Source organism: Carettochelys insculpta, chromosome 14 (genome assembly GCF_033958435.1).
Source record: "Carettochelys insculpta isolate YL-2023 chromosome 14, ASM3395843v1, whole genome shotgun sequence".
NCBI classification, from domain to species: Eukaryota; Metazoa; Chordata; order Testudines; family Carettochelyidae; genus Carettochelys; species Carettochelys insculpta.
The window spans coordinates 42,080,947-42,103,603 of NC_134150.1; the positions used below are offsets into that span (position 1 = coordinate 42,080,947).

At 47.3% G+C, this 22,657-nt stretch overlaps 1 protein-coding gene across 7 annotated transcripts in view; it reads left to right on the plus strand.

The window, feature by feature from the left end:
• Positions 1 to 22,657, plus strand: part of ACSF3 (acyl-CoA synthetase family member 3) — a 127,004-nt gene that overhangs the window by 12,226 nt on the left and 92,121 nt on the right. For all 7 annotated transcript variants that reach the window (XR_012647474.1, XR_012647475.1, XM_075008755.1 and 4 more), the window contains exons 4-5: positions 14,256 to 14,410; positions 16,543 to 16,688. Coding sequence is in view for 5 of the 7 variants with exons in the window: in XM_075008755.1 (XP_074864856.1) it covers positions 14,256 to 14,410; positions 16,543 to 16,688 (301 nt within the window). In the remaining 2 variants the exon portion in view is untranslated. The remainder of the gene's footprint in view (positions 1 to 14,255; positions 14,411 to 16,542; positions 16,689 to 22,657) is intronic.

Genomic DNA, 22,657 nt, shown 5'->3' on the forward strand with positions numbered 1-22,657 from the left:
AAAAAAGCAGACGTGATTCTAGGATGCATTAACAGGAAAGTAGTGAACAAGACACGAAAAGTCGTTCTGCTCTACTCAGTGCTCATTAAGCCTCAAGCCAAGTATTGTGTCCAGTTCTGGGCACCACATTTCGAGAAATTGGAGAAGGTCCAGAGAAAAGCAACAAGAATGATTAAAGTTCTAGAGAACATGAGCTATGAGGGAAGACTGAAAGAACTGGGCTTGTTTAGTTTAGAAAAGAGAAGACTTAGAGGGGACATGATAGCGGTTTTCAAGTACCTCAAAGAGGATTACAAGGAGGAGGGAGAAAAATTGTTCTCCCTGGCCTCTGAGGACAGGACAAGGAGTAATGGGCTTAAACTGTAGCAAGTGAGGTTTAGATTAGACATAAAGAAAAACTTCCTAACTGTCAGGGTGGTTAAACACTGGAATAAGTTACCTAGGTAGGTTGTGGAATCTCCACCCCGGAGATATTTAAGAGCAGGTTAGACAGACACCTGTCAGGGATGATCTCGATGGTGTTTGGTCCTGCCAAGAGGGCAGGGAACTGGACTTGGTGACCTCTTGAGGTCCCTTCCAGTTCTAGTGTTCTATGATTCTGTCTTAAACATACTCTCATTGCCTTCTGTTATATCCCATGGTGTAAAGCTGGCTTTAGAGTTGCTGGTGCCTCAGGTGAGACTAATTAAATAATACTTGCTGTTCGTATGCAAGCTCTGCTTTTCTTCCTCCAAGCTCCTTACAGACATTAGTAAATTCATCAAGGTTTGATTGGATGACAGGTCCATACTCTAGGCCACAACACAAAAGAGTTGGCAAAAATTGACACTTTTCAGGATCCCTTGGGAAAAGTGGTGGTTAGGCTGCGTCTAAACTGTGAGGAACTGTCAACAAAAAAATATACAAATTGCGTTCTGCAATTTGTATATCTTTTACCAACAGTTCTGTTGGAAGAAGCTTTCCCGACATTTGGCACATCCACATGAGGTGTACAGGGGATGTTGGCAGAACGTATCTGCTTTTCCGAGAGTGGTCTCGGAAGAATGGGCATGTTGTTTGGATGCGGCAGACTTCTGTCAGGAGCCTGCAATCTAGGCATAGCCTTAGTAGCAGAGGTACTGTGAAAATGTTTGTGCTGGGTTAGATCACAGAAGTCCCCTTGAGACTGTTGCCTGGTGTGCTGATCGTACCACTTGTAGTCAGACACTGCCACCAGTGTGGTGCTCTGGCATCTGTTCTGCTCCCTTCGGCGTTGATAACTGTTCAGCTGCGTGCATGTGCTATCTCCAACTGCTGTGCAGGCTCTGCGCAGGTAGCCAACACCACAGATATCTGAGAGCCCTCAATAACCACAAATCAGATAAGGTGTGAAGGCACTGGAACCAGGTTTATTGTCAAGTGATGTATGGTCTCTAGCACCCTCGGCATCTAGACCAGACATCAACAGTTTACACTAGTGCATACGTATACCCTGGCCATGGACTCCGCTCAGTCAGCGGCCAGGAATTTCTGCTATCCCCTCGGCTGGACCAAGACAGCCCCTCTGAGGTACGCTTTTATACATAGATACAAATAAGTTACATGTCCAGGTGCCACCCTTAAACATATTAGGTTGATGCCCCTTGACATACCTAGATATCTCCCATTACCTTTGTACATGGTGGTTCGATCAAAACATCATTAGCCGTCATTCTGTCATCTTGACCCTGTGCTGAATCTGGGTCAGTATGTCCCTGTTATCTATGGCGAGTGTACAGGTGCCAAGCTGTTTCTGCAGTGAGATGTTGTGTTACCATCCTCCTGGAATGTTTACGTGCATGGCTTGTGCCTATTCCCTCCTAGGTATGTGTGTTCCTGCAATAGCAGCAGCCCTGTCCTTGCCAAATTTCTGTGAGCAGGACCTGCCTTTTGCTTACAGCTCAGCTTTGCTTCATGTTAGCAAAGCATTGTCTGGAGTTCAGGCCTTTGGCCTCACATCAGGCCTCCACTGTCAGGCCCTCTTATTATTATACCCCTGAGCTCACCTGCATGCCCTGTGGGGCACCCCACTACACTGTCCTGCTGGGCCAGATACTTTGTTCTTCCCCAGCAAAAGCAGAGTTGAGGTAACAGTAGTGTGGCTCCAGCCTAAGGGAAATTGTTTCAAATCATGTTTCTCACCCTAGTCCTTTTTCAAGTAAGAGCTTTCAAGTCAGAGATGATCTTTTCTCTGGCCTGGGTCTAACAGCTTCTCCCCTTGTTAGCGTTCTTTGTTTTCAGGTCTCTCCATGTGTGCTTTTGTGGAGAGGAGCATTTTGAAATGCCATCTGGAGACGATTATTAATTTTTTCCCATACCTTAAACAGAATTTCTTCAGGGCAGGAAACTTCAGTTCAATTCTCTCCTCCCCTTCCCGGGTGGCCAGAAGAGTACAGAATTTCAAGATGGATGCCAGGATGAGGTGGTGTGGTCATATCTTTGTAGGACCAACCACAGTTTAGGCTCACAGGAAAAACAACCATTAACTGATCATTGCGTTGAGCACTGGTCCATTAAGTTCCTTAAGTATCACTAATGGCTTTCACTGAAAGACCTAGAATTAATAAAAGGCTTCCACTTATTCTGACTTTACGTACAAGAATGATACATATACACAAAGAATACACATTCAGAGAGTTCAAGGCTCTTGGATAATAGGTTCACTGACTTGTTTTGCATAAATCATGTTTGAGTTACATATAACATATTTCAGTAAAACTATGGGGGGTGTAGCATCACAGTGTTTTCCTGCCAGCGTAGGAAGCGCTAGGCCTGGTGCTTTGCTTTGCTGTGGTGTCTTGGCAATGCTAGCGGGCAGCAGTTTTAAAGGGAAAATTGGCTTCTAAGGAGGAGAACACATTTAATCTGTTTGCCTTTGCCATTCTCATGATGGTGCTACTTGTTTGAGTCCTAAGGTTGGTCCTGAAGAAGAATTTCGGAGATCACTCATGTCGAACCAAATTGCTGGGGCGATGAGCCCCATAGAAGACCCTAATGTAGAGAGCTGTTTGACTTCTACCCCCAATATCATTTCCTGAACAGTGTGCCAAGCATGGGGAGTAGAGACAGCCTTGATAGCTTCCTTTTCGCTGGTGATAGCACCCTCTGGCAGAGAGGTGAGAAGGCAGCAGTCTGAGGGGGAGGTGAAAAGAAGATGAAGGAATGCTGGGGACTGGGCTCTGAAATGTCCATCTTTTGTCGCATGTGCCATTCCTGTTCCAGGTGTGCAGCAGGGTGAGCTTTCCTGGAAAAGCTGAAATTCTCAGAGCTAGGGGAAGCGTTTCCTCTAGCTGAGCTGAAAGCAGGACGATGTTAAGGTGGTCCTGTAAAAAGCCTGGAAAGCATCTAACCTCAATCTCAAGTTCCTTTGCTTTTTGCTCACTTCCTGCTCCTCTGAGCCCTTTCCTGGCAGCATTGCTAGTTGGAAAAGCATCATGCGGGGTCAAATAAACACAGCCTGACTGTGTCTAAAAATACCCCTCCCTGTAACACCAGTTCAGCAGCCAGTTCAGGGAGGAGTTCGCGAAAGCACAGGCTGTCAGTGCAGTACCTCTTCTAACTCATCAGTTCAGATTCTTCTTGATGCGGGAATTTGGCAAGCAAATAAACTGTAGAAGGGCATAAAGAACAATAAACAACAATGCTGAACATGGCCCTTGTGACTATGCTTGCGATGGGGAGGTTTTATGCTGTGCGGAGCTTTGCAGATCAGCAGAGTAAAGTTACACGTTTCAAGATGCTGATAGCCCAAGGCCTGATTCCGCTTTGTTCAGGGCAGCTGCTCAGTGTTAATACGTGTGTCGTTGGGCTAGGAATTTGGCCCTCCATCTTTCACTAGCAATAGTTTCTTTGTGACCAGCGGGCTCAATCTTCAGTGAATAAATTGAGCTTTCCAGCACAGATGCAGGCTTTGAGTGAGAACAGAAGTGCATGTTTTCTGGGATTATTTCTCCTAGAAAGATAAATCAATAATCAGTCTTGCAGTGACCCACATATTACTAACGAATAGCCATGGTCAGTGGCTTTTAAAATTCTACTTTGCCTTCTCCGTATGCCTCGGGTCCGACAGAGATACTGCAAGAAATCGTTGTCCTGTTCAGTGGTTGGGCACAGGCTTGCCTGACTCATTTCGCTCTCCTGGGAATTCTCTACATCCCATGTTAATGTCTCTTGCCACCCACAGCAGTCCCCAGCCTTCCACAGGAGAGAATGGAAGGAAACCTCCCTCAAATCCTCTCCTCGTTATTGCTCCTCAATCAGCCAGAGAAGCTGCTGGTGAACTGCATAAGAAAATTCCTTTCCTGGGGGCCTCCACAGCTCCTGCAAGGAGCAAGCCATCGGGAATTGAGCCCATGGTAATACCCACCAGTGCTAGCAGGCCCCTCAGGCTGCCTAGCATTAAGATGTCCAGTTAAATAGCATGTGTGCATGAGGTGCTTCAGATGTATGTGGGACCTCTTTGGAGCCCAGTCTGAGTACTGTTCTTCTCTTGATTATTTACAATTGCTGCATTCTTAGCTTCCCCCTGACCAGTCCTTGGGAAGCCTGTCTTTGAAAGCCTCTCCTCAGAAGAACCTACAAACTAGGACTATTTAGCGTTTGCAGGGCTTGATAGCTTCCAAACCCTATCCTGACCACATTGCAGAAGGGAAGGCCTTGGTGCCTCACTGGCTTGAGTGTTGCATGGAAGCACCTAATTGCAGGTGGTGGCAGGGTGGAGGAGCACACTGAGTCTGGAAGCAAAGCCAGTCCAAAGCCGCGTGTGCGCTTCTCCCCATCCTGGGGCATCTTGTGATTGATTTCCCCTCGAACTCCTGCGTTTCTCCACCCAGCTCTCTTCACATCTGCAAATCAGAGAGCTGCCATTGAAGAATGGGCTGTGCTGGGAGGAGGGGGTGCTCGTGCCTGCATTCACCAGTCAGATTGCTCAATGAGAACCGACAACGAAGGGCAAGCGAGGCCTGTGCAGGAGGGGATCTTTCACTACAACCCAGGGAGCTGAGCTGGGGAGGGGGAGCAATCCGCATGGTAAGCGCATTTGGTGCTGAAGCAGTGTGGGAACTCTGCTGCCTCTGAAGGACCATCATTTCCCTTTTCTTTTTCTTTTTCTTTTTCCGTTCCCTTGATTTTTCCACGGGCCTCCCCTGGGGGCAGAGGGTGGTTTGATCAACCCACACGAGGGTAAATCAGGCTTTCTTGAGAAGTTTCATGCAAGATGCCGTTCAGCTCCCACCCGTGTTCACCAGCTGTTTACACAAGGCCCTTTGCTACCAAAACCAGCTTTCAGAAAAGCAGCACAGTTTCAGTGGAGGATTTCGCAGGAGTCTGAGTTTTGCTGCTTTTGTTTATTTCATTGCACCTTGAGAAAACAGTCAATTACAGTGTGATGTAAAGAAACCCAGTGGCAGTTAAAATGCTTGACATACTGATCAAAACAAGGCTAGGAACTTACAGTAAACCTGCTGCAAACATATTTAGCCTTGAGTGATACTGGCAAGGGTTCAAGAGAAACCGCAGCAGCATGCCCAATGTGCGTTGGGTTTCTAATGACTAACGCTTCATTATACAAAATAAATACTTTATTATTACAATGTTCATTAAATTACATAATTTGTGGCATGCCTTACAGTCAGAGCTACAGGTGCCAGTCTGGTTTAGATGGTGCTAATAACATTATTTCTCTTAGCTAGAAGAGGGTTCGTGTCTCATATCAAGGCTCCGTTTGCAACCTGTGCAGTGCGGTATTAGGAGTTCTCTGTCAGACCCGTCTGCCTGGCTATGGCAGCTGCTCAAGAGGAGGTTAGAGACCTGAACTGTCCCAGTGGCCTGGCCAGTATTCCATTCCTAACAACCTCTAGCGTCCATGGCTGCATGAACTCATTAAAGTGTCCTGAGATGCCTCAGGCATGAATGTTGCTTCATAAAATCAGATTCTTTTTATTAAACAAGGGCGTGTGTTACTTTGCTGTAGCTGCTATGTACATCTTCTATTTCAATTTATAGCACCATCTGTTAAGGATGTCTCGGTTAAGCTTGTTGTAGCACTCTTTTATTGTAAGTTATTGAAGAATATAGCTGCATCTGTTAATTGTGTATTAATAAAGGGTTTATAAATGAACCCTTAATTCCCAGCTTTGTTTTCTGCTCCTTTCAAGTGGCATTTTCAGTATCTTGGCGTGTCTCCTCTAGGAAGGTAACGTGCCCTCATGCAGAGACCTGAGTTTCTGTTGCTTTCTGCGTTCAGCATGTAGTATGTAATAGAAGCAGCATTTCTACCCACGTGCAGCTTTCATCACCCCGAAGCAACTTTTCTGTCTGTCTTAGGAGCAGTGTTCCCTGTACTTTTTTCTGTCTGTGTGTGGAACGGTGTTTTTATGTGCACTTAGATGTGTGACTGTGCACCACCAGGAGAAATGCACACTGCTGGTTGCGGGCATGCTGCTGATCAGCTGGGTGGCATTTGAATCTCTCCTGGGTGGTTACCCAAGCACTCAGCTTACAGGCAGCACTGCCTGGGAGAGCTGTTACATGATCTGGAGTGAACCACGCACAGACTTCCTCAGCCACGTGGGAGTTTGGGCTGAAATTGGAGGGGTGAAAGGTTTGTAGGATTACCTCCCCAGAAGTCCTGTGAGCAGCTGTCACTCTTGGCATTATGTCTGTTTTGTTCGGTAAGTGAATTTGGACAAAGTGACTACAAGATTGACAGCCCTAGAAAATGAAGTCCTCACTTTATCCTGATGATCAATCCTGTGTAAACAATGAGAGTCTGAGTCTTGCCAGTACACTACCTCAGCATTGACCTTCAGGGGCCACTGTTAGGTCCGAGAGGCAAGTTTGGTGCCTCTTGCTGGGTTTGTGTGCTGCGGCTGCCAGCCGGGGTGTAGGTATCATTGACTTCCAGCCTTGTGCACAAGAGAGCCTGTCTTTGCTTTGCAGTCAGTTCCTTTGCCACATCTGAACTTCAGCCATCTGCTATTGAGAAGTCCCTTCTCAGCTGGCTGTAGTAAGGTCTGCAGGTGAAGGTACTCTTTTGTCTTTCACACCCTAAGATGCACGGGTAAATAAAACATGGGTTACGGAAACACAAGGGAAGCCACCTGCAGAATCCACTGACCTTAGTGTGTAAAAATATAAACCGTGTACGCCCTGGCCCCCTTAAGGGTGTATCCAGCTTAGTTCCATGATTAAATGCAAGGTTCCTTCTTGCTGTCAAAAAAACCCCTTGCTGTAATGCAGCAATGCCTGTACTGTTAGATCCGTTGTTAGCAATATGCTGATATGTTCATTTCTTGGCCTACATTTTCAGAAGAAACTAGGCATCTGGCATGCCTGAGTTTTCAGGTGTCCAGCTTGAGATTCCTTAAAGAAGGCTGATTGTCAGAAAGTGCTGTCCTGACCTCTGAAAACCAAGCCCCTTGAGTGTGTCTCCTTCTGGGCACCCCAAATCATTAGTTTCTTTTGAGAATTTAGGCTCTTATGTCAAAGTGCTATGTGGCCTTAATGCACCAGCCTTTCACCTTTGGAGACCAAGGGTCAGGTCTCAGTTGCAGAAAATGCCTTTGTTACAATGCCCTTGCACAGTTGGGAACAGCTGATATCTCTGCCCAGGAGGCTGACCACCAAGGCAAGCAGCACTGAGATGTATTGGCAAGGTAGCATGCAGAACAGGAAGCACATACTGCAGCTGTTTATGCAGTGCTGAGTTCCAGCCATTCCTATAGGCCCCTAACTTTATGAACATCAGGTTGACACTTGTATTTTAAAAATAAAAGCGAGTGTTAGTATGCAAATTTCTGACATGTTAATCTGAATCTGCAAAAACAACAGTCGTGTGGCACCTTAAGGACTCACAGATTTATTTGGGCGTAAGCTTTCATGGACAAAAAACCTTTCTCAAATGCAGCCTGACAAGTGGCTTTCACAAAAGCTTACACCTGAAGAAATCTGTTAACGCTGCTGTGTAGATGTAGCCTCTTGAGAAATAGTCCATCCCGGAATAGCTATTTGAAAATTGCTTATTTCAAACTAACACAGCTACACATGAATGCGTTTTGAAATAGCATGTCTGGACATATAATGCCTATTTTGAAATAGTGCCATTGGCAGCCATGAATGCTTATTTTGAAATAGCACTAGTCTGTGTTTCAACAGTGACTATTTTAAAATAGTTATTTTGAAATAGGTGTTATTCCTCCTGCAATGAGGTTTCCCAGTTTCAAAATAACACCCCTGCCATTTTGATTTTATTTCAAAATAGCATGTGCATAGTGTAGACACTCACAGAGTTATCTCAAAATAACAGTGGTTGTTTTGAAATAACTCTGTAGTGTAGACATAGCCTTCATCTTTAAGGTGCCTCATGGCTGCTTTTTGTTTATACACATTTGTGAACTCCAAGGAACGCACCTATTAGGCACTGTTTGCTCGCTGGGAATGTACGTTCCCATTCTGTTTCAGCTGGAGAAGGGTGATTGTCTTTTCATCCAAACATTGGTGGCTTCAGAAAAGTGATTTTATTTCTTGCTCAAAGGGACGTCTGCACAGGGTAGAGGCAGGTCACTGCTGGATGGATTATGTTTGATCAGTTCTTGCAAATCTTGGCATTACATAGTTTACATTTGTTCTTCACTTTCCCATAGATCTGCTGTCTGTCCTCAGCATCTGTTACAGAGTGTAATGCTTTTTGATGTGTTTGTGGGGGGGGGGATGAAAAAAAAAAAGCCAGAGCCTGTCATATTTTGTTAGATTACCAGGTCCCAGGGAAAGTACTTGCCCCTTTCAGTATGCCTGCAGCATGGTGTGGGTTTAAAAGCTTCAGACTAGAACGCAGAGGGGGCCATTAGACTGCACTGATGAATAAATGATTATAGCCAGAATCATGCAGAGCACAAACAGTTTGGGATTATGACAAACATGAGACGAAGCCACCAAGGGCCTAGTTTCGTTTTGAAGAAAGGAACGCATCTCTTTCTACATCTTGCTGTAGACAGCCTGAGTTGAGCCAACCATTGGAGAGTTCCGGCCATCAGTAGAGGGCAAAACTGCCCTAGCTGTTCTGTGTGTTTCTCAGTTACTTCTGCACATGTGCATGTGTGATCTCGTGTTTACTTCAATTCTTACGTGTCTTAGAACCCTGCATCTATTGCAGTTGCCTCCTGTGTCCCTCCCCCACTAGATCTAGCACAGAATCTGAGCCAGAGCTGTTACAGACATAAGGAAAACTTGGGCATAACCAGTACTTTAGCAATCAATATGAAAACATAAAACAGATGCTGAGATCAAAGGGAAGGGAAGGAATGGAATGATTTAATCTGCATTAGGGATATTGTTACATATGAAAAGCATCTTTTAAAAATTCAATAGCAGCTTAAATGATCCAATAAATTGTAGCTGGTTTAGGAAAAGGGAGATGCTGGGTTGTACATAGCTACCGTAGCCCAGGTTGTGTCTTACCTGTTTGGCCTTGGATTGGAAAATCCATTATGGTGTTCTTACTTGTTTTCTGATGGAAGGCACATCTCTGTAATTCTTCCTTGGGACATTACCTATACGTTTCCTTTAAGGAAAATAATTGCTGTTTCAAGTAAAGGGAAAACATTCTGTGAAGTACCTGATCCAAAAATTCATTGGCAAGTAGGAGGGATTGAGATCAGACTCTCTTTCACAATCACTTGCAGGAAACGTGACCCAGATTTTATTTTAAACAAGTCAACAGGGTTCATTGTCATGTTACAAAATGGTACGTCTGCAGCCGTGTGTGTGACAGAGAAACTGTTATCGTCTTCCTGGGCTATGCTAAGCCTCTCTGAATGGCTGCTTGTTCCTCTGCCAGCCGGTCCCAGCCTGCAGATGTGCACTGTTTTTTTCCAAACTCCTTTTCATTTTCTGTCTCTCCTGCTGTTGCTTGTTGGAATGTGTAACTAGCGATAAATGCTGTGTACAGTCTGAGCACGGTGGGCCCTGATTCCTCTCCTACCTCACCACTTCCATGTTGCTGCTTCTCAGGGTATTGATTAATTCAGCATCTTTGGCTCTGGGTGCTTTTTGTCGTTTTTTCCTTCTCCCTGTTGTCACCTTACGGCAAAATGTACTAAAATTCCAGTGGTGAGCAGACGTTCCTGTGCAAAGGGAGGTAACAGAGAATTAGTGTTCCTTATGCAGAATGTAGCTGCACTAAGCACATTTTCTGAAAGTTCTCAGGCTGAGATGGTTTTTTCCAGTGAATTGTGCAGTATTGACAAGCTTAAAGCTGATCAGTACAGCACAGTTCAGCAGGATATTTAAGCCTGTATCTAACTTTTTGATGACTGGGGATTTTTTTGAGCCTCCTGCTGGTGATGAGGTGGCAGTGCCATTGTGATGTGAGCTGTGTCAAGCAACCCCGTGTTTGCATCGCTAACAGGTCCTGTGATCTGATTACTCAGTTGGACACAGGTCTCTGTAAGATTGGATTGACACATGAAGTTGTCTTGTGGATTGTACATCAGGTGTTGAAGGGTGAAAGAGCTTAATGAGGGTCTTCTGGTGATTTAGGAGTGGGGACAGCAGCCACATCAAAAGACAAAAGTAACACTAAGAGTTGTATGGTGGACATTAGGAATACTTCCCAACCGGTTAAGCAGTGGAATAAATTGCCTGGGAAGGTTGGGGGATGGCCATCGCTGGAGATTTTTAGGAGCAGATTAGACACACACCTGTTGGGCATGGTCAAGTTGGTGCTTGGTCCTGCCATGAGCGCAGAGGACTGGCCTTAGTGACCTCTTGAGGTTCCTTCCCGTTCTAGTATTCCACAATTCTATGAAATTGCAGTAAAAGGCCCATGGAAAATCCAAAGATGGACAGGTGGAGAATATGTCTGTGGGAGGCTGGCAGCTTTCTCTCCCTCCCAAAGGCATGGAGCGGCTGCAGAGGAGTCCTCTCCTGACACTCGGTAGCGATGGAGTGGAGCTCCATCTGCTCCATGCATTGGGTTCCTTCCCCTTCGCTTCCCCTGATGCTGTTCAGGTGCTCTTGCTTCCGGTCCTGAAACAGCAAAAGGCAGGCGGTCCCGTTAAGTTAGGTCATACGAACCGTATGGTTGGAAGTCATCCAGTCCAACTCTCCTGCTGACAGCAGGACCAGTTCCAACTAAATTATCCCAGCCAGGGCTTTGTCAAGCCTGGACTCAAAGACCTTTAGGGAAGGAGATTCTCCCACCTCCCTAGGTAACCCATTCCAGAGCTTCACCACCCTCCTAGTGAAAGTTTTTCCTAATATCCAACCTACACCTCCCTCACTGCAACTTCAGACCACTGCTCCTTGTTTTGTCACCCATCACCACGGAGAACAGCCTTTCCCCATCCTCTTTGGATCCCCCTTTCTGGTAGTTGAAGGGTGCTATCAAATTTCCCCTCACTCCACTCTTCTGTGTCACATGGATTTCTGACCTGTGCATTTGTAACACATGCTGCCAAGCTCTCTCTGAGACAGGAAGGTTCAGTGGAGCTGAAGCCTTTCTTAAATGTGTGCTGCTATATTAACAATAGCAATGTGGTTTGTATTTTTTAAAAAACCTGGTTGTTCTGAGGCGGTGAAGGAGAGCCCAGAAGCGGGAGGGGACCCAGGGCGAGGGTTTAGGAGCAGACGGGGTTCAGTGAAGTAGAAAGTAATGAAATTGAGCCAGAGAGCAAGGCTAAGGGGACAGTAACCAAGCAGCACTAGCATGCAGGGCAGCAGCTTGAAGGAGAATCACTTGTTCCCCTCAATCAATTCACGCCTTTGTTCCCTCTGCACCCACCCATGTGCGGCTGAGCGTGCTGAGAGGAGAGGAGGCACGCCTTGTCAGGAGCTGTTAGGAAATACATTTGTCAACAGCAGGGCACAATCCAGGAAGAGGGAGGGAACCCGCTGTCCCCAAAGCTGAGCTCACAACAGTCTTTTATGTAGTGATGGAATTGTTCCACTCCTGTGTCAGGGAACACTCAGTAAGGCGGCGGTGGGGTGAGTTAGCCCAATTTAAATATTTATGCCTTGCCTCCATCTCTTTTAAATGCTCCCAGGTGGAGATGATCATCCAGTCCTAGGGACCTTCAAGTCACTCAAATGTTGCCGTCGCCAGCCCTTGAATTGGACCTGGGTGGGAGGATGGGTGATCCAGGAGATTTGTCCTCCTTTGGAGTGTTTTGGTAGAAGGGGTGTGGTTAGAGTGGGCTTCCTCTGCCTGCTCTCAAGCTGAGCCCTCTGTTCAGGCTCACCCCTCTGTAGCTGTTAGACTGTGGCTGCATCTTAGTAGAAGTCTCCGCTGGAATATTTTTCAAACCAAGAGACTGTCGGGGTGTGCGGTTGGATCATATTCCTCAGACAATGTCAGGTTAATTTCTGGGGAGGGAAAAGGGCCAGCTCACAAAGCTGAGAACAATCGAGCCAAGTCCATTGAGAGAGAGAGAGAGAATTGAAACACAGCAATGTGAATGGGAATTGCTGAAGAACGCTTAGCGGATACTCCAAAAACCTCTCTCCCACAGTGGTTAGAAGTCAACTTGGCTTATCAGAGAAGTAAAAGCTGCTATGAAAATAGCTATACATAAAACAAATGAAAGGGGACTTTGACAGTAATTGCGCTTGAACCTCTTTAATCTGGCACACCCTGGGAACCAGGTTTTGCTGGACCGGGGAAGGCACTGCAGCATCTGGGCGTGAGGCTGATCGGAGAGGGGTGCTCACCTGGTGCTTCAGGCTTGGGGGCACACCTGGCTCCCTACTCCCAGGCACCACCCCCCACAGCTGTGGGACACAGATTATGGGAATGACATCAGAGAAGTCCTGGGGCCTGTGTTATGCAGCGAGTCAGACAAGGTGATCCCAGTGATTCACTGTGGCTTTATCTATGAATCTATAACAATTCCCACAAAGAAGAATCCCTCTCTCTCTTCCCCCCAACCCACGTATACACTTTGCAAGAGTTTCTCTCTGTGATTCAGGCTTCTGCGTGGTCTACATGCTGCACCTTCCCTTTGCGGAGCAAGCGGATGGCTGAGCTTTGAAAGGCAGGTGATGTCGTATAGCACTGCCCAGGGCTGCATCCTCTAAGGAAAGGGATAGACTCTTTTTTAGGCAAGTAACATCCACATCTTAACAGTCTGGCTATCGGAAGGTACCGTTTCTACACCTCCTCCATTGGCTGACAGTGAAAGCTGTGGTGTGATTAGTATGGGGCCGGGAAGGAGCCGTTTTGGATATCCTTGTACAACTCCTACGCCTACTGGGTGGGGCTCCCTGTCCCAGGGATGGAGCTTACACCACTTACGCAGGGTTAAAAACAAGTCTCCTCTGCAGTCTTAGCTGACAGCCAGCTGGCTTTTAGCTCAGGCAACAGAGGCTCCTGCACAAAGCTCCAGAGGTCCCAGGTCAGCGGTTACACTTGCACAGTTGGTTGGCAAGGTGGCAGGGATGCAGGGGGTTCATCGTTTTCGTGAGCATTAGAATCATTGAACGCTAGGACTGGAAGGGACCTTGAGAGGTCGTCGAGTCCGGCCCCCTGCCCTCATGGCAGGACCAAGTACTGTCTAGACCATCCCTGATGGACATCTATCTAACCTGTCCTTAAATATCTCCAGTGATGGAGATTCCACAACCTCCCTTGGCAATTTATTCCAGTGTTTGACCACCCTGACAGCTAGGAACCTTTTTCAGCAGCAGGATGAGTTAGAGGTAAGAAACAATACTTGATAGACTTGTATTGTGACTGGACAAATCACCTTCCTTCCTCTGCCTCAGTTCTTCTTCACAAGAACTGACGTATGCTGGCCTAGCTGTTGGGCGTTTGTGTGAAGTGCTTGCTTGGGAAGAAGCAGCAGTGGCAGCAGTGAGAATGCCGAAGGCTGTTCTCCAGTTTGTACAGGTTGAACCTCTCTAATCTGGGACCCTCTTGTCGGGCAACATCCATAGGTCCCGCATGATTTTAGTGGGCCGGACGACCGCTTATCCTGGGTGTGGCCAAGCTTCCCGTGGTCCCATAAACTTTGTTTCCTGCCACCGGCCCTGGCTCTGTGTTCTGTGCTGTTGTTTAGCTGTAATGTACCCCTAAAGGTCTCTTAAGAGCCCAGGAAGCAGTGGGAGTGTTTGGGGATGTGCTAGACAATATTGACCTCCGGTGGTCCAGCGAATTCTCTCATCCAGCACCGGTCAGGTCCTGAGGGTGCCAGATGAGAGAGGTTCAGCCTGTATTTAGATACCTTTTCTTTTTCCCTTTCCAGGTTTGGGAGAAGCTCTTAAGCCCCAGAGCTCCACGGATCAACATCTTCATGGCGGTCCCCACCATTTACTGCAAGCTGATGGAATATCATGACAGACATTTCTCTCAGCCTCATGTCCAGGATTTCGTACATGCCGTGTGCCAGGATAATATCAGGTAGCTGAAAGAGTCTTCACAGCCTAAGAGTCTTATAGATCAGATCTGGGGTGTACATCCTCAACAAAAGAAGCAGCCCAGGGCTCCTGCGGCACCTGAGAGACTCTTACGTTTGTTTGGGCATAAGCTTTCCTGGGCTGAAACCTACTCTCAGATGCACGAAATGGGATCTTAAGTTTGGCTGGTAAGGAGACATGAAAGATGGGTGTGTTACATTACTGTGTAGAGGCCCAGTGTTAGAGATCAATGCAGTGAGGGTGAATATGCAAAAAAGCTTCCGAAAACCAACTTTTATGCGAAACTGCAGCGCCAGATTTCATATGCAAACTGGACTCAACTGGAGTGGGTCTGAATAGAGACTCGGAGTGACTAATTCATTATAGCAAGTAATTTTCCCTCTTTTGGCTTTCACACCTTTACATCAACTGTTGGGAACGAGCCACATCCATTCTGATTTAATTGCTCTTGTTAGCACTAGTCCTCTGTGTAGTCAAGTAATGCACCCTTCTCTGCATGTGTCTATGTCCCTGCCAAACTGACATTTCTGTTTCATGCATCTGATGAAATGGGCTCCGGTCCACTAGAGCTTATGTCCAAATAAATGTGAGAGTCTTTAAGGTACCGCAGGATTCCTCGTTGCTTTTGCTGAAACAGATGAACACGGCAGCTCCCTCAAACTCTACAGAAGTTATGTTCAGGGTGTCCCAGCCTTCCTGTGCTGGAGAAGGCCAGCTAACGCTTTTGGAAATGTTACAAAGGGAGGTTGAGAGGAAGGCTGAGCACAGGTGTTGGAGGAGTGGGGACATTTGAACTGTGTGCAGAGCATCTCAAGAGAGAAGCACCTGCCATGATCACAGCAGATTGTCGTGCTTCCAGGTTCTCTAGCACATTCTTGGGTTTGTGTCGCAAGGTTCCAGTGACCAGACCAATGGCAGGCTGCCTCTGGCTTACATAAAGCTGTCCGTCACATACAGTTTCACAGTCCTGGCTCTGAAGCACAGCTGTGCAGGCAGTTATGTTCAGGCAGAGTGCCTGGTTAAAGCCTGGCCCTGCTGGGTTCTTTTCTAACCTTCGCCATGCTGCAGTGCTCGGCCAATTGGTTCACTTCTCTAACCTTGAATTTCTCTCCCTGTAAAGTGAGGGCGAGGTACCTTGCAAGCATGATTCCTACATGGAGTCATTCTGATCCCCTAGTCCAGGGGTCTGCAACCTGCAGGTCTTTAAGGACTTCTTTGTGGCTCCCAAAGCTGTAATTACAAAGTAAAAAAAACCCTCCTGGTAATTTTCGATAAACAGTGAACATCTAAATGCACAACAGTGAACAACTGATATCTAAATAGCAAACAATGTGATCTCGAAATGTTGGCTACCTCTCCCTTTAATAGGTGCAGTGTATTGTGGGATATGATACAGTATCTGCATTTTGGTCGTGTTACTAATAAAGTCTTGATTTTGCAAAGGAAAAGGAAGCTTGTGGCATTCCTGCTGTGAAGGGCAACACACATTTTAAGAAGAAAAACTGAAATTAAATGTGAAATAGAGTTATCATTAAAAGAGGTTCAGGAGTGAAAGTCAGGAAAACAGTGGTACAAATGCACACACGTAAAGCATGAGGAAACGGAATAAGTAAACATTTGTGAACGGCCTGCAGTAAACATGTATCGCATCACAAATCATTGTCTGTGCGCTTTTCTTAAAATAGGGGTTACAAAAAAAATCTGGCTTGACGTTCTTCGTTAAGAACCATCTCATATTCTTGTGCATCGTGGCTCTTGAATTATTGAGTTTTTACCAAATTTCAAAAAAATGGCTGCTCTTGCTGTTTTGCTTGCTGGGCCCTGCTCTATTCTGACCTCCCCTATAACCTCCCGAGAACCCCAGCCAGTAATTTCTGCATCAAGACCACGAGTTCTCTGTGAGCTAGAGGGTATACTTTTAGGAACCCATCCAGTTGTGATTTAGAATGCAAGTGATGGAGGATGTGGGAGATGGTGTACCTCTCTGACACTGCTAAACAGTCTGAGATCCCCCAGAGCCCTACCTCTGGGGAAAGGCTTCTTGTGCTACAACAGTGATTCTCTAAAGAAAAGAGTACGATGGTGATCCTCACCGCATGACATCCCCTTGCACAGGTTAATGGTCTCCGGATCTGCAGCCCTTCCTGTACCGGTTCTGGAGCGGTGGAAGAACATAACTGGGCACACACTGCTGGAGAGGTACGGGATGACTGAGATCGGGATGGCGCTTTCTAACCCCTTGCATGGAGTTCGTGTCCCAGGTATAAATCTTCATCTGGAGGCGCAGAGGGTTGAGACGTTTGTGCCAGTCAGTTTTTTTTATTAAATGCATTTGCGTCTTCTAATTGGAGACTGTTCCTGCATCAAATATGTCCTAGCTCAGGACTGGGTTAGATGGGAAACTGCTGGTCAGATCAGGGGGTATTGGCAGAGGGGCCAAGATGTAGAATGAGGGGGTGCTGCTTGCGGGGCACTGGCAGACTCAAAGCTGGGACAGGGGGTGCTGCCTGTCAGGACTGAGGGGCATTGGCTTAGCAGGGGAAGCAGAGTTAGGATGGAGGGGTGTTGCCAGCGATGACTGAGGCGGGAGTAGGCTCTGGAAGGAGCCATTGGGGTATCAGGGTGGATGCACTGGTGGAGCTGTCTGTGGAAAGCTTCTGGCATATGTCTTAGCCCCAGTTTGTCATAAAGAAGTGAAAATATCAGCACCCAGTTTTGACTTGATTAGCTGGGACGGAACACTTTTACTGACAGCTCCTGGTACTGTGTTCTTATCGGCTCTTTTAGGCCTTTCCCGTGCTGAAGGGAAGCACGGTTGTATGGCTAAGAAAGAGGGTGTATCTTCGTAAGAGCCTTTTTTTATAGTCCACAAGGGACTTGCCATAGAGCAGTTGCCTAATGGCATCTGAGCAAGAGGGATCTGCCTATCTGTCTGCAGGGATTTTCCAGCTCCGCTTAGAGCTGCTGGAAGCAGACAAACCAAGTTGCAGCATGGACCCTGCTGGCGATTTGTCTCTGTTCTTCGCAAGCTTCCCTCCACAGAAGTGACGCTGCTTGCTAGGCTGAACCTACCTCCACCTCCTCAGGTGCAACACTTCCCTGGCCCCACAGCCTTCCCAAGAGAAGGGCTGGCACTTTGAGCTAAGCCAGGAAACGTTAACCTGTAATGCATGGGTCAACAGGAAGCCAAGTGGCCGGCAGAGAATCAGCCCTGCTGGAGAGGCGGCTGATGCATATGTTTTGCACTGGGGGGAGGGCTCCCTGAACCTGCTTGCCTTTTAACTGATGGGCATATCCTCCCTTCACTGTAAGGGCATCATCTGAGCGTCTCCCACCTCCTCCTGACGAGGGGAGCAGCAACAGGCAGCCTGCATCAGGGATTCAGAATGAGTGACTGCAGATTGATTGGCTGTTACCAGAGTCTACTCGCTGCTTTTTGTTTTGATTCAATGAGGAGCAGTCACAGACTGGCTCTAGACTCTTCAGAGCCTCCAGCACCACCAAAAGTGTGCGATGGAAAAGTGGATCGGTCCAGCACCGCCACTTCTGTGGCAATTTGCAGTGTTGGGCCTGTCAGTCATACCTGGGAAGTGCTGTCCATGCCTGGTATCTCAGTTAGATTCTCCCTCCACCCTCCATTTTCCTACCAAACTGAACAGTGCTGGTACTTGAGAGGATGCCTCTTCAGTTTGGTCGCAGAGTATTTTGTCGTGTGCCTGCATTATCATTGTGTGAGGTGCCCAGATGCTGCAGTGTGCTGATGGGCACAGTACGAGCACGAAGGTTGGGTCTGTGCAACGGACTTTGGTCAATGTGAGGCAGCATACGGTGACCTAACTACCTGAGTGTACACACAACAGCCTTGCTCTTGCCATTATCGGTGCCCTCACTGACCTGCCTATCCAGGAAACCCATAGAACTTATATTGGGGTAGTCAGGGTGCTGGAGTGTCCACCCAGTTACTTGCATCAGTGGTTGGTTATCATTCTTGTCAGTTTCATGGCTCCCTGCAGGGGCTGTGAAATGGGCAAGAAAACCAGGATGTTATCCAAAGGCAATGGGGTCCAGGTAAACCCTAGGTGCTCCTGGCTTCCTTTTCCCAGCCAGACTATTGCCAGGCTCCCTGTTCTCCTCCAGGACCCTGAACAGCAGCAATCAGGCACCTCCCTGCAGGCGGGCTCCTGGCTCCACCAAGGCTTTGCAGGCTCCCTAGTGGGAGTCTGGCAACTCCTCAGTCTCTGAGTACAGAGCTCCCAGCAGGGAGTTGCCTGCAGAGCTGAGAGCTTGGGCGCTTAGCACCTCACGCTGCCCCTTTCCAGTCAGCAGAAACACGCCCAGCGAGGACATTCACCACCAACAGAAGAGGGGTAGTGTGGATATGAACCACTGCAGCAGTTACTGGGGTGGCGGTAATTCAACTTTGCATAGGTTAACTCAGATTTATAGAATACACATACCTTAAGATAGTGCAGGGAGGTGAGTGATTTCATTGCCTTCAGTGGGGAAAGGGTGAGTAACCACTAGAATCCAAGCAACATTTTCGGAGGTGGAGAGGGAGTGAGACTATGGGTGGCACAGGCAAAAGACAATTAGTACAGCTGGAGACAGGGAATCTCTATGGCTAAATTACGACACTGATAGCAGAGAGAGTACCCAAGGCCTGGAGAAGCCCAGGTGACTAATCACCCATGCACACTGCCACATTTCAATATATAAAGGGATCAGGGTCAGAACTAGAGAGCTACACCCCCATCAATCTAACCTCTGTGTAGGAAAATACTCTAGGGGCAAGAGTCAGGTATAACTTGGATAGATGTGGGATGCATAGGAAGCACTTGGTATGGATATGCAAATGGAGCTTCTGATAAACAGGGCTGATGAATTTTTTCAGAAGGTGTCTGTTGAAAAGCAGGTGGGAAAAGCAGTGAGTTAATTTACTTGGGTTTTGAAAATGCTTTTGGTGCAATGTCCCATTAGAAGCCGATGTTTAAGGGTATCCAGGTACAGTACAATACTGATGGTGAAATTTTCAACAGGATAAGTAAGCTGATGTGTTGGTCACAAAGGATGGTGCAGGGTGTTAATAGGGACCATTCCTGTGCAAAGTGGAATTAAAAGGGGCAGTTCTGCAAGGGTGGGTGCTGAGGTCACACCTGTTCGTGCTCACCATTAACCTGAGGAAGGGGACATGCTGGAAGATGGGCAAAACTTTGGAGAACACAGACCTGAGAGGACCAGCCAGCCCTGGAAAGGGGAGAGACCGAGAAACAATAGAGGTGACAGTGAGCCAAGGAACTGATGCAGTGTAATAGGGGACGTGCCCTGTATATGTGACAGGCACTGAGACCCTTCCTGACTTACGGGAGGCACCCCCCAAGCCTCATATGGACTGTGGCTTTTAACCTCCCAGCCACCCCCATCTGGTGCATTGCAGGTTGCACTCAAGACACACCTGGGGGTCCTTAGTAAACCTGCTCACTATTGCAACCCCTCCCCCCCGAACAAGTCCTTCATCCAACAGAAGGGGCCTGTGAGCTTTACCAGCCCACGCTTAACACAAGTGTGCACATGTGGGGAATGATGTGGCACCTTTGTATATTACCACTATGTACTCTTGGTCTGTACGTGCTGCCACAGGATCTGGGGTGTTGCAGGTGCCAACCCCCTCCAATGTGCACTGGATTGCTACCACTGTGTACACTGACCCAGCTGCAGCTTGTGCCTGGATTCCCTACCCCCTTCTGCTTTGGTAACCCCTCTTGTAACCTAACCTTGAAACATTCTGGCTGTGTCTACATTTGCATTCCTATTTCAAGAGGTATGCAAATGAGGGAAATCAAAATGCAAATGAGGTGCAGATTTGCATATCTGACACCTCATTTGCATATTATTTCAAAATAGCTTCTTTTGACAGAAGAAAACCAGTGTAGATGCTGCTCTTTTGAAAGTAAATCCCATCTTTGAAAGAATCCTTCTTCCCCTTAAAAAAGGGAAGAAGGATTCTTTCGAAGATGGGGTTTACTTTTGAAAAAACAGTGTCTACACTGCTTTTTTTCTTTTGAAAGAAGCGATTTCAAAATAAGAATATGCAAATGAGGTGTCAGCTATGCAAATTTGTGCCTCATCTGCATACCTCTTTCGAAAGAGAAATGCAAGTGTAGACACAGCCACTCTGATATTAAAACCTTTCTATCCAAGTGCTAGTTACGCTCATAGGGTTTGAAGGAGGAGCTAACACTGTTACTGCCCAAAAGGCTGTATAGATCACTCATGGAGAGTCTGATACCGTCAGGGCATCATATGATGTGGCGGAGAGATTGTGCAATGGTTAGAGCATTGGGCTTGTAAACACAGGGTTGTAAGCTCAGTCCTTGGTGGGGGCCTTTCAAGGCTCTAGGCAGGTTACATTAAAATATGTATATATGTCAGGGAGGCGATAGCTCCTGCTATGGGTGCAGGGGACCGGACTCAGTGACCCCTGGAGGTCCCTTCCAGCTCTGTGAGATGTGCATGAGACAATTGAAGGGCTGGGAAAGGTACAGAACAGCCAGACATATCAAGGGACTTGGGTTATAAGTATTCGAGAGGGTAAAAAACTCAGCACCAACATTTAGGGAATTGGGGGGACTTCCTTATACGGAGGGCAATGGGTCTGCAGAACCACCTCCCAAGGCAGGAGTAGAACCTGCACCTGTGAACATAGTAAAAACATTACAAGGGACAGAACCTAGCCAAAGGCTGTCAGCCCTCAGTGCGCTGCTCTCTGATGCTATTAGTTTCTCTGTTTAAAAATGAGCACCGTATCACTCTGCTGAGTAGGGGAAGTCAGGAGACAAACTCCTCTGACAATCGAAGCGATTCCAGGACAGCAGCCTTTGGCAATTTTCTTGGCTTTACCTTGTCTTTCCTCACCTGGCATTTCTGTCACAACCCGCACGGCCATTCCACTGCTGCATTGAAGGTGGCAGTGCTGGCCTTAGCAAGGAATTGGCAGCTCATTGGCATTTTAACCACCATGCCCATGGACTCTGGCCATGTTGAGAAGTTGCCCATCAACACAGCAAATAGGAGGCCAGGAGGGGAGTGTTGAAAATCCAGAACCCTGGATGCTCTGACTTTGAGTGGCAGGTTGGTGCTCCTCTGAAATGCCCATGTTCCATTTGACCGTATGGAAATATCTGTGCTAAATCTAACCCTTCCCTCTGCCTTACACACACCGAAGCAGACACCCGAGGAAGTCCACTCCCCATGAGTGCAGAGCAGGAGCAGTACCGAGAGCAAAATACTTCTTTATTTGCAGTTTCCACAAGCTCCTGCCTCAGAGGTGACCTGGTGGCCCCCAGCCCTCCCTTCTTGAAAGAGCTGGCACAGGAGAGGTCTGGAGCTTTAAAAGCCACTCTCTTGGGACCTCTGTCATGCCACCTGGAACATGCGTGACAGCATGGCCTCAAGGGAGGGCTTGCTTGTCAGCTGAAGCCTAGCTTTGAAGATGCGGGGGAGGCAGGGGCGGCCTGTTTTTTCCGAAGGAGAAAAGATGAAAGATTTGAAAGATAAATGTTTGCTTGTATATGGTTAAAACCCTGCTTAAAATGCCTCTGTTTTCGCCAGCTCTCATTCTAATCCCCCTGGTGCTGTTACTGTGAAGGGAAATGAATAATTCATGGACCGAGAATGCCTCACTGGGCCTAATCACCACTTTAATTGGAGGTTTAGATCAGAGGCGGCTAATAGCTGCTACAGCAGGGACTCCATGTATTGTTGACAGCGAGATCGCTGAGTGCCTTATCGTTGGCCTGTTTCAATTCTCCCAGGGCACCACCACACATACCAGCAGCAAGGTCCCCAGATACAGGAGGACGAGACCGCAAGGCCAATTAAATTTATCTGGGAAGAGCTGACAACTTTTTTAATCAGAGGAGAACTGGTGGAAGAATAATCGTGTCACTCTCTGACTGCAGCCTGTCAACTGAGCGGATGCTGTGTGGGCACGTTGCCAGCATTTCTTAACATGCATGAGCAGACAACCTGGAGGAGGCCTTAAGGGGAAAGGTGCAGTGTCCTCCCCGCTTCTAGTCCTGAATTCCAACCAGTACAAAAAGGAAGCCAGGGCTGGGGTTTTATCCATTCTCTTCTTTTAATCAAAGTCTGATCTACCCTGATTCAAGTGGAGTTACTCCCAGTGTACGTGACAGTGAGATCAGAATCCGAGAGATCTTCATTTTAAAATGCC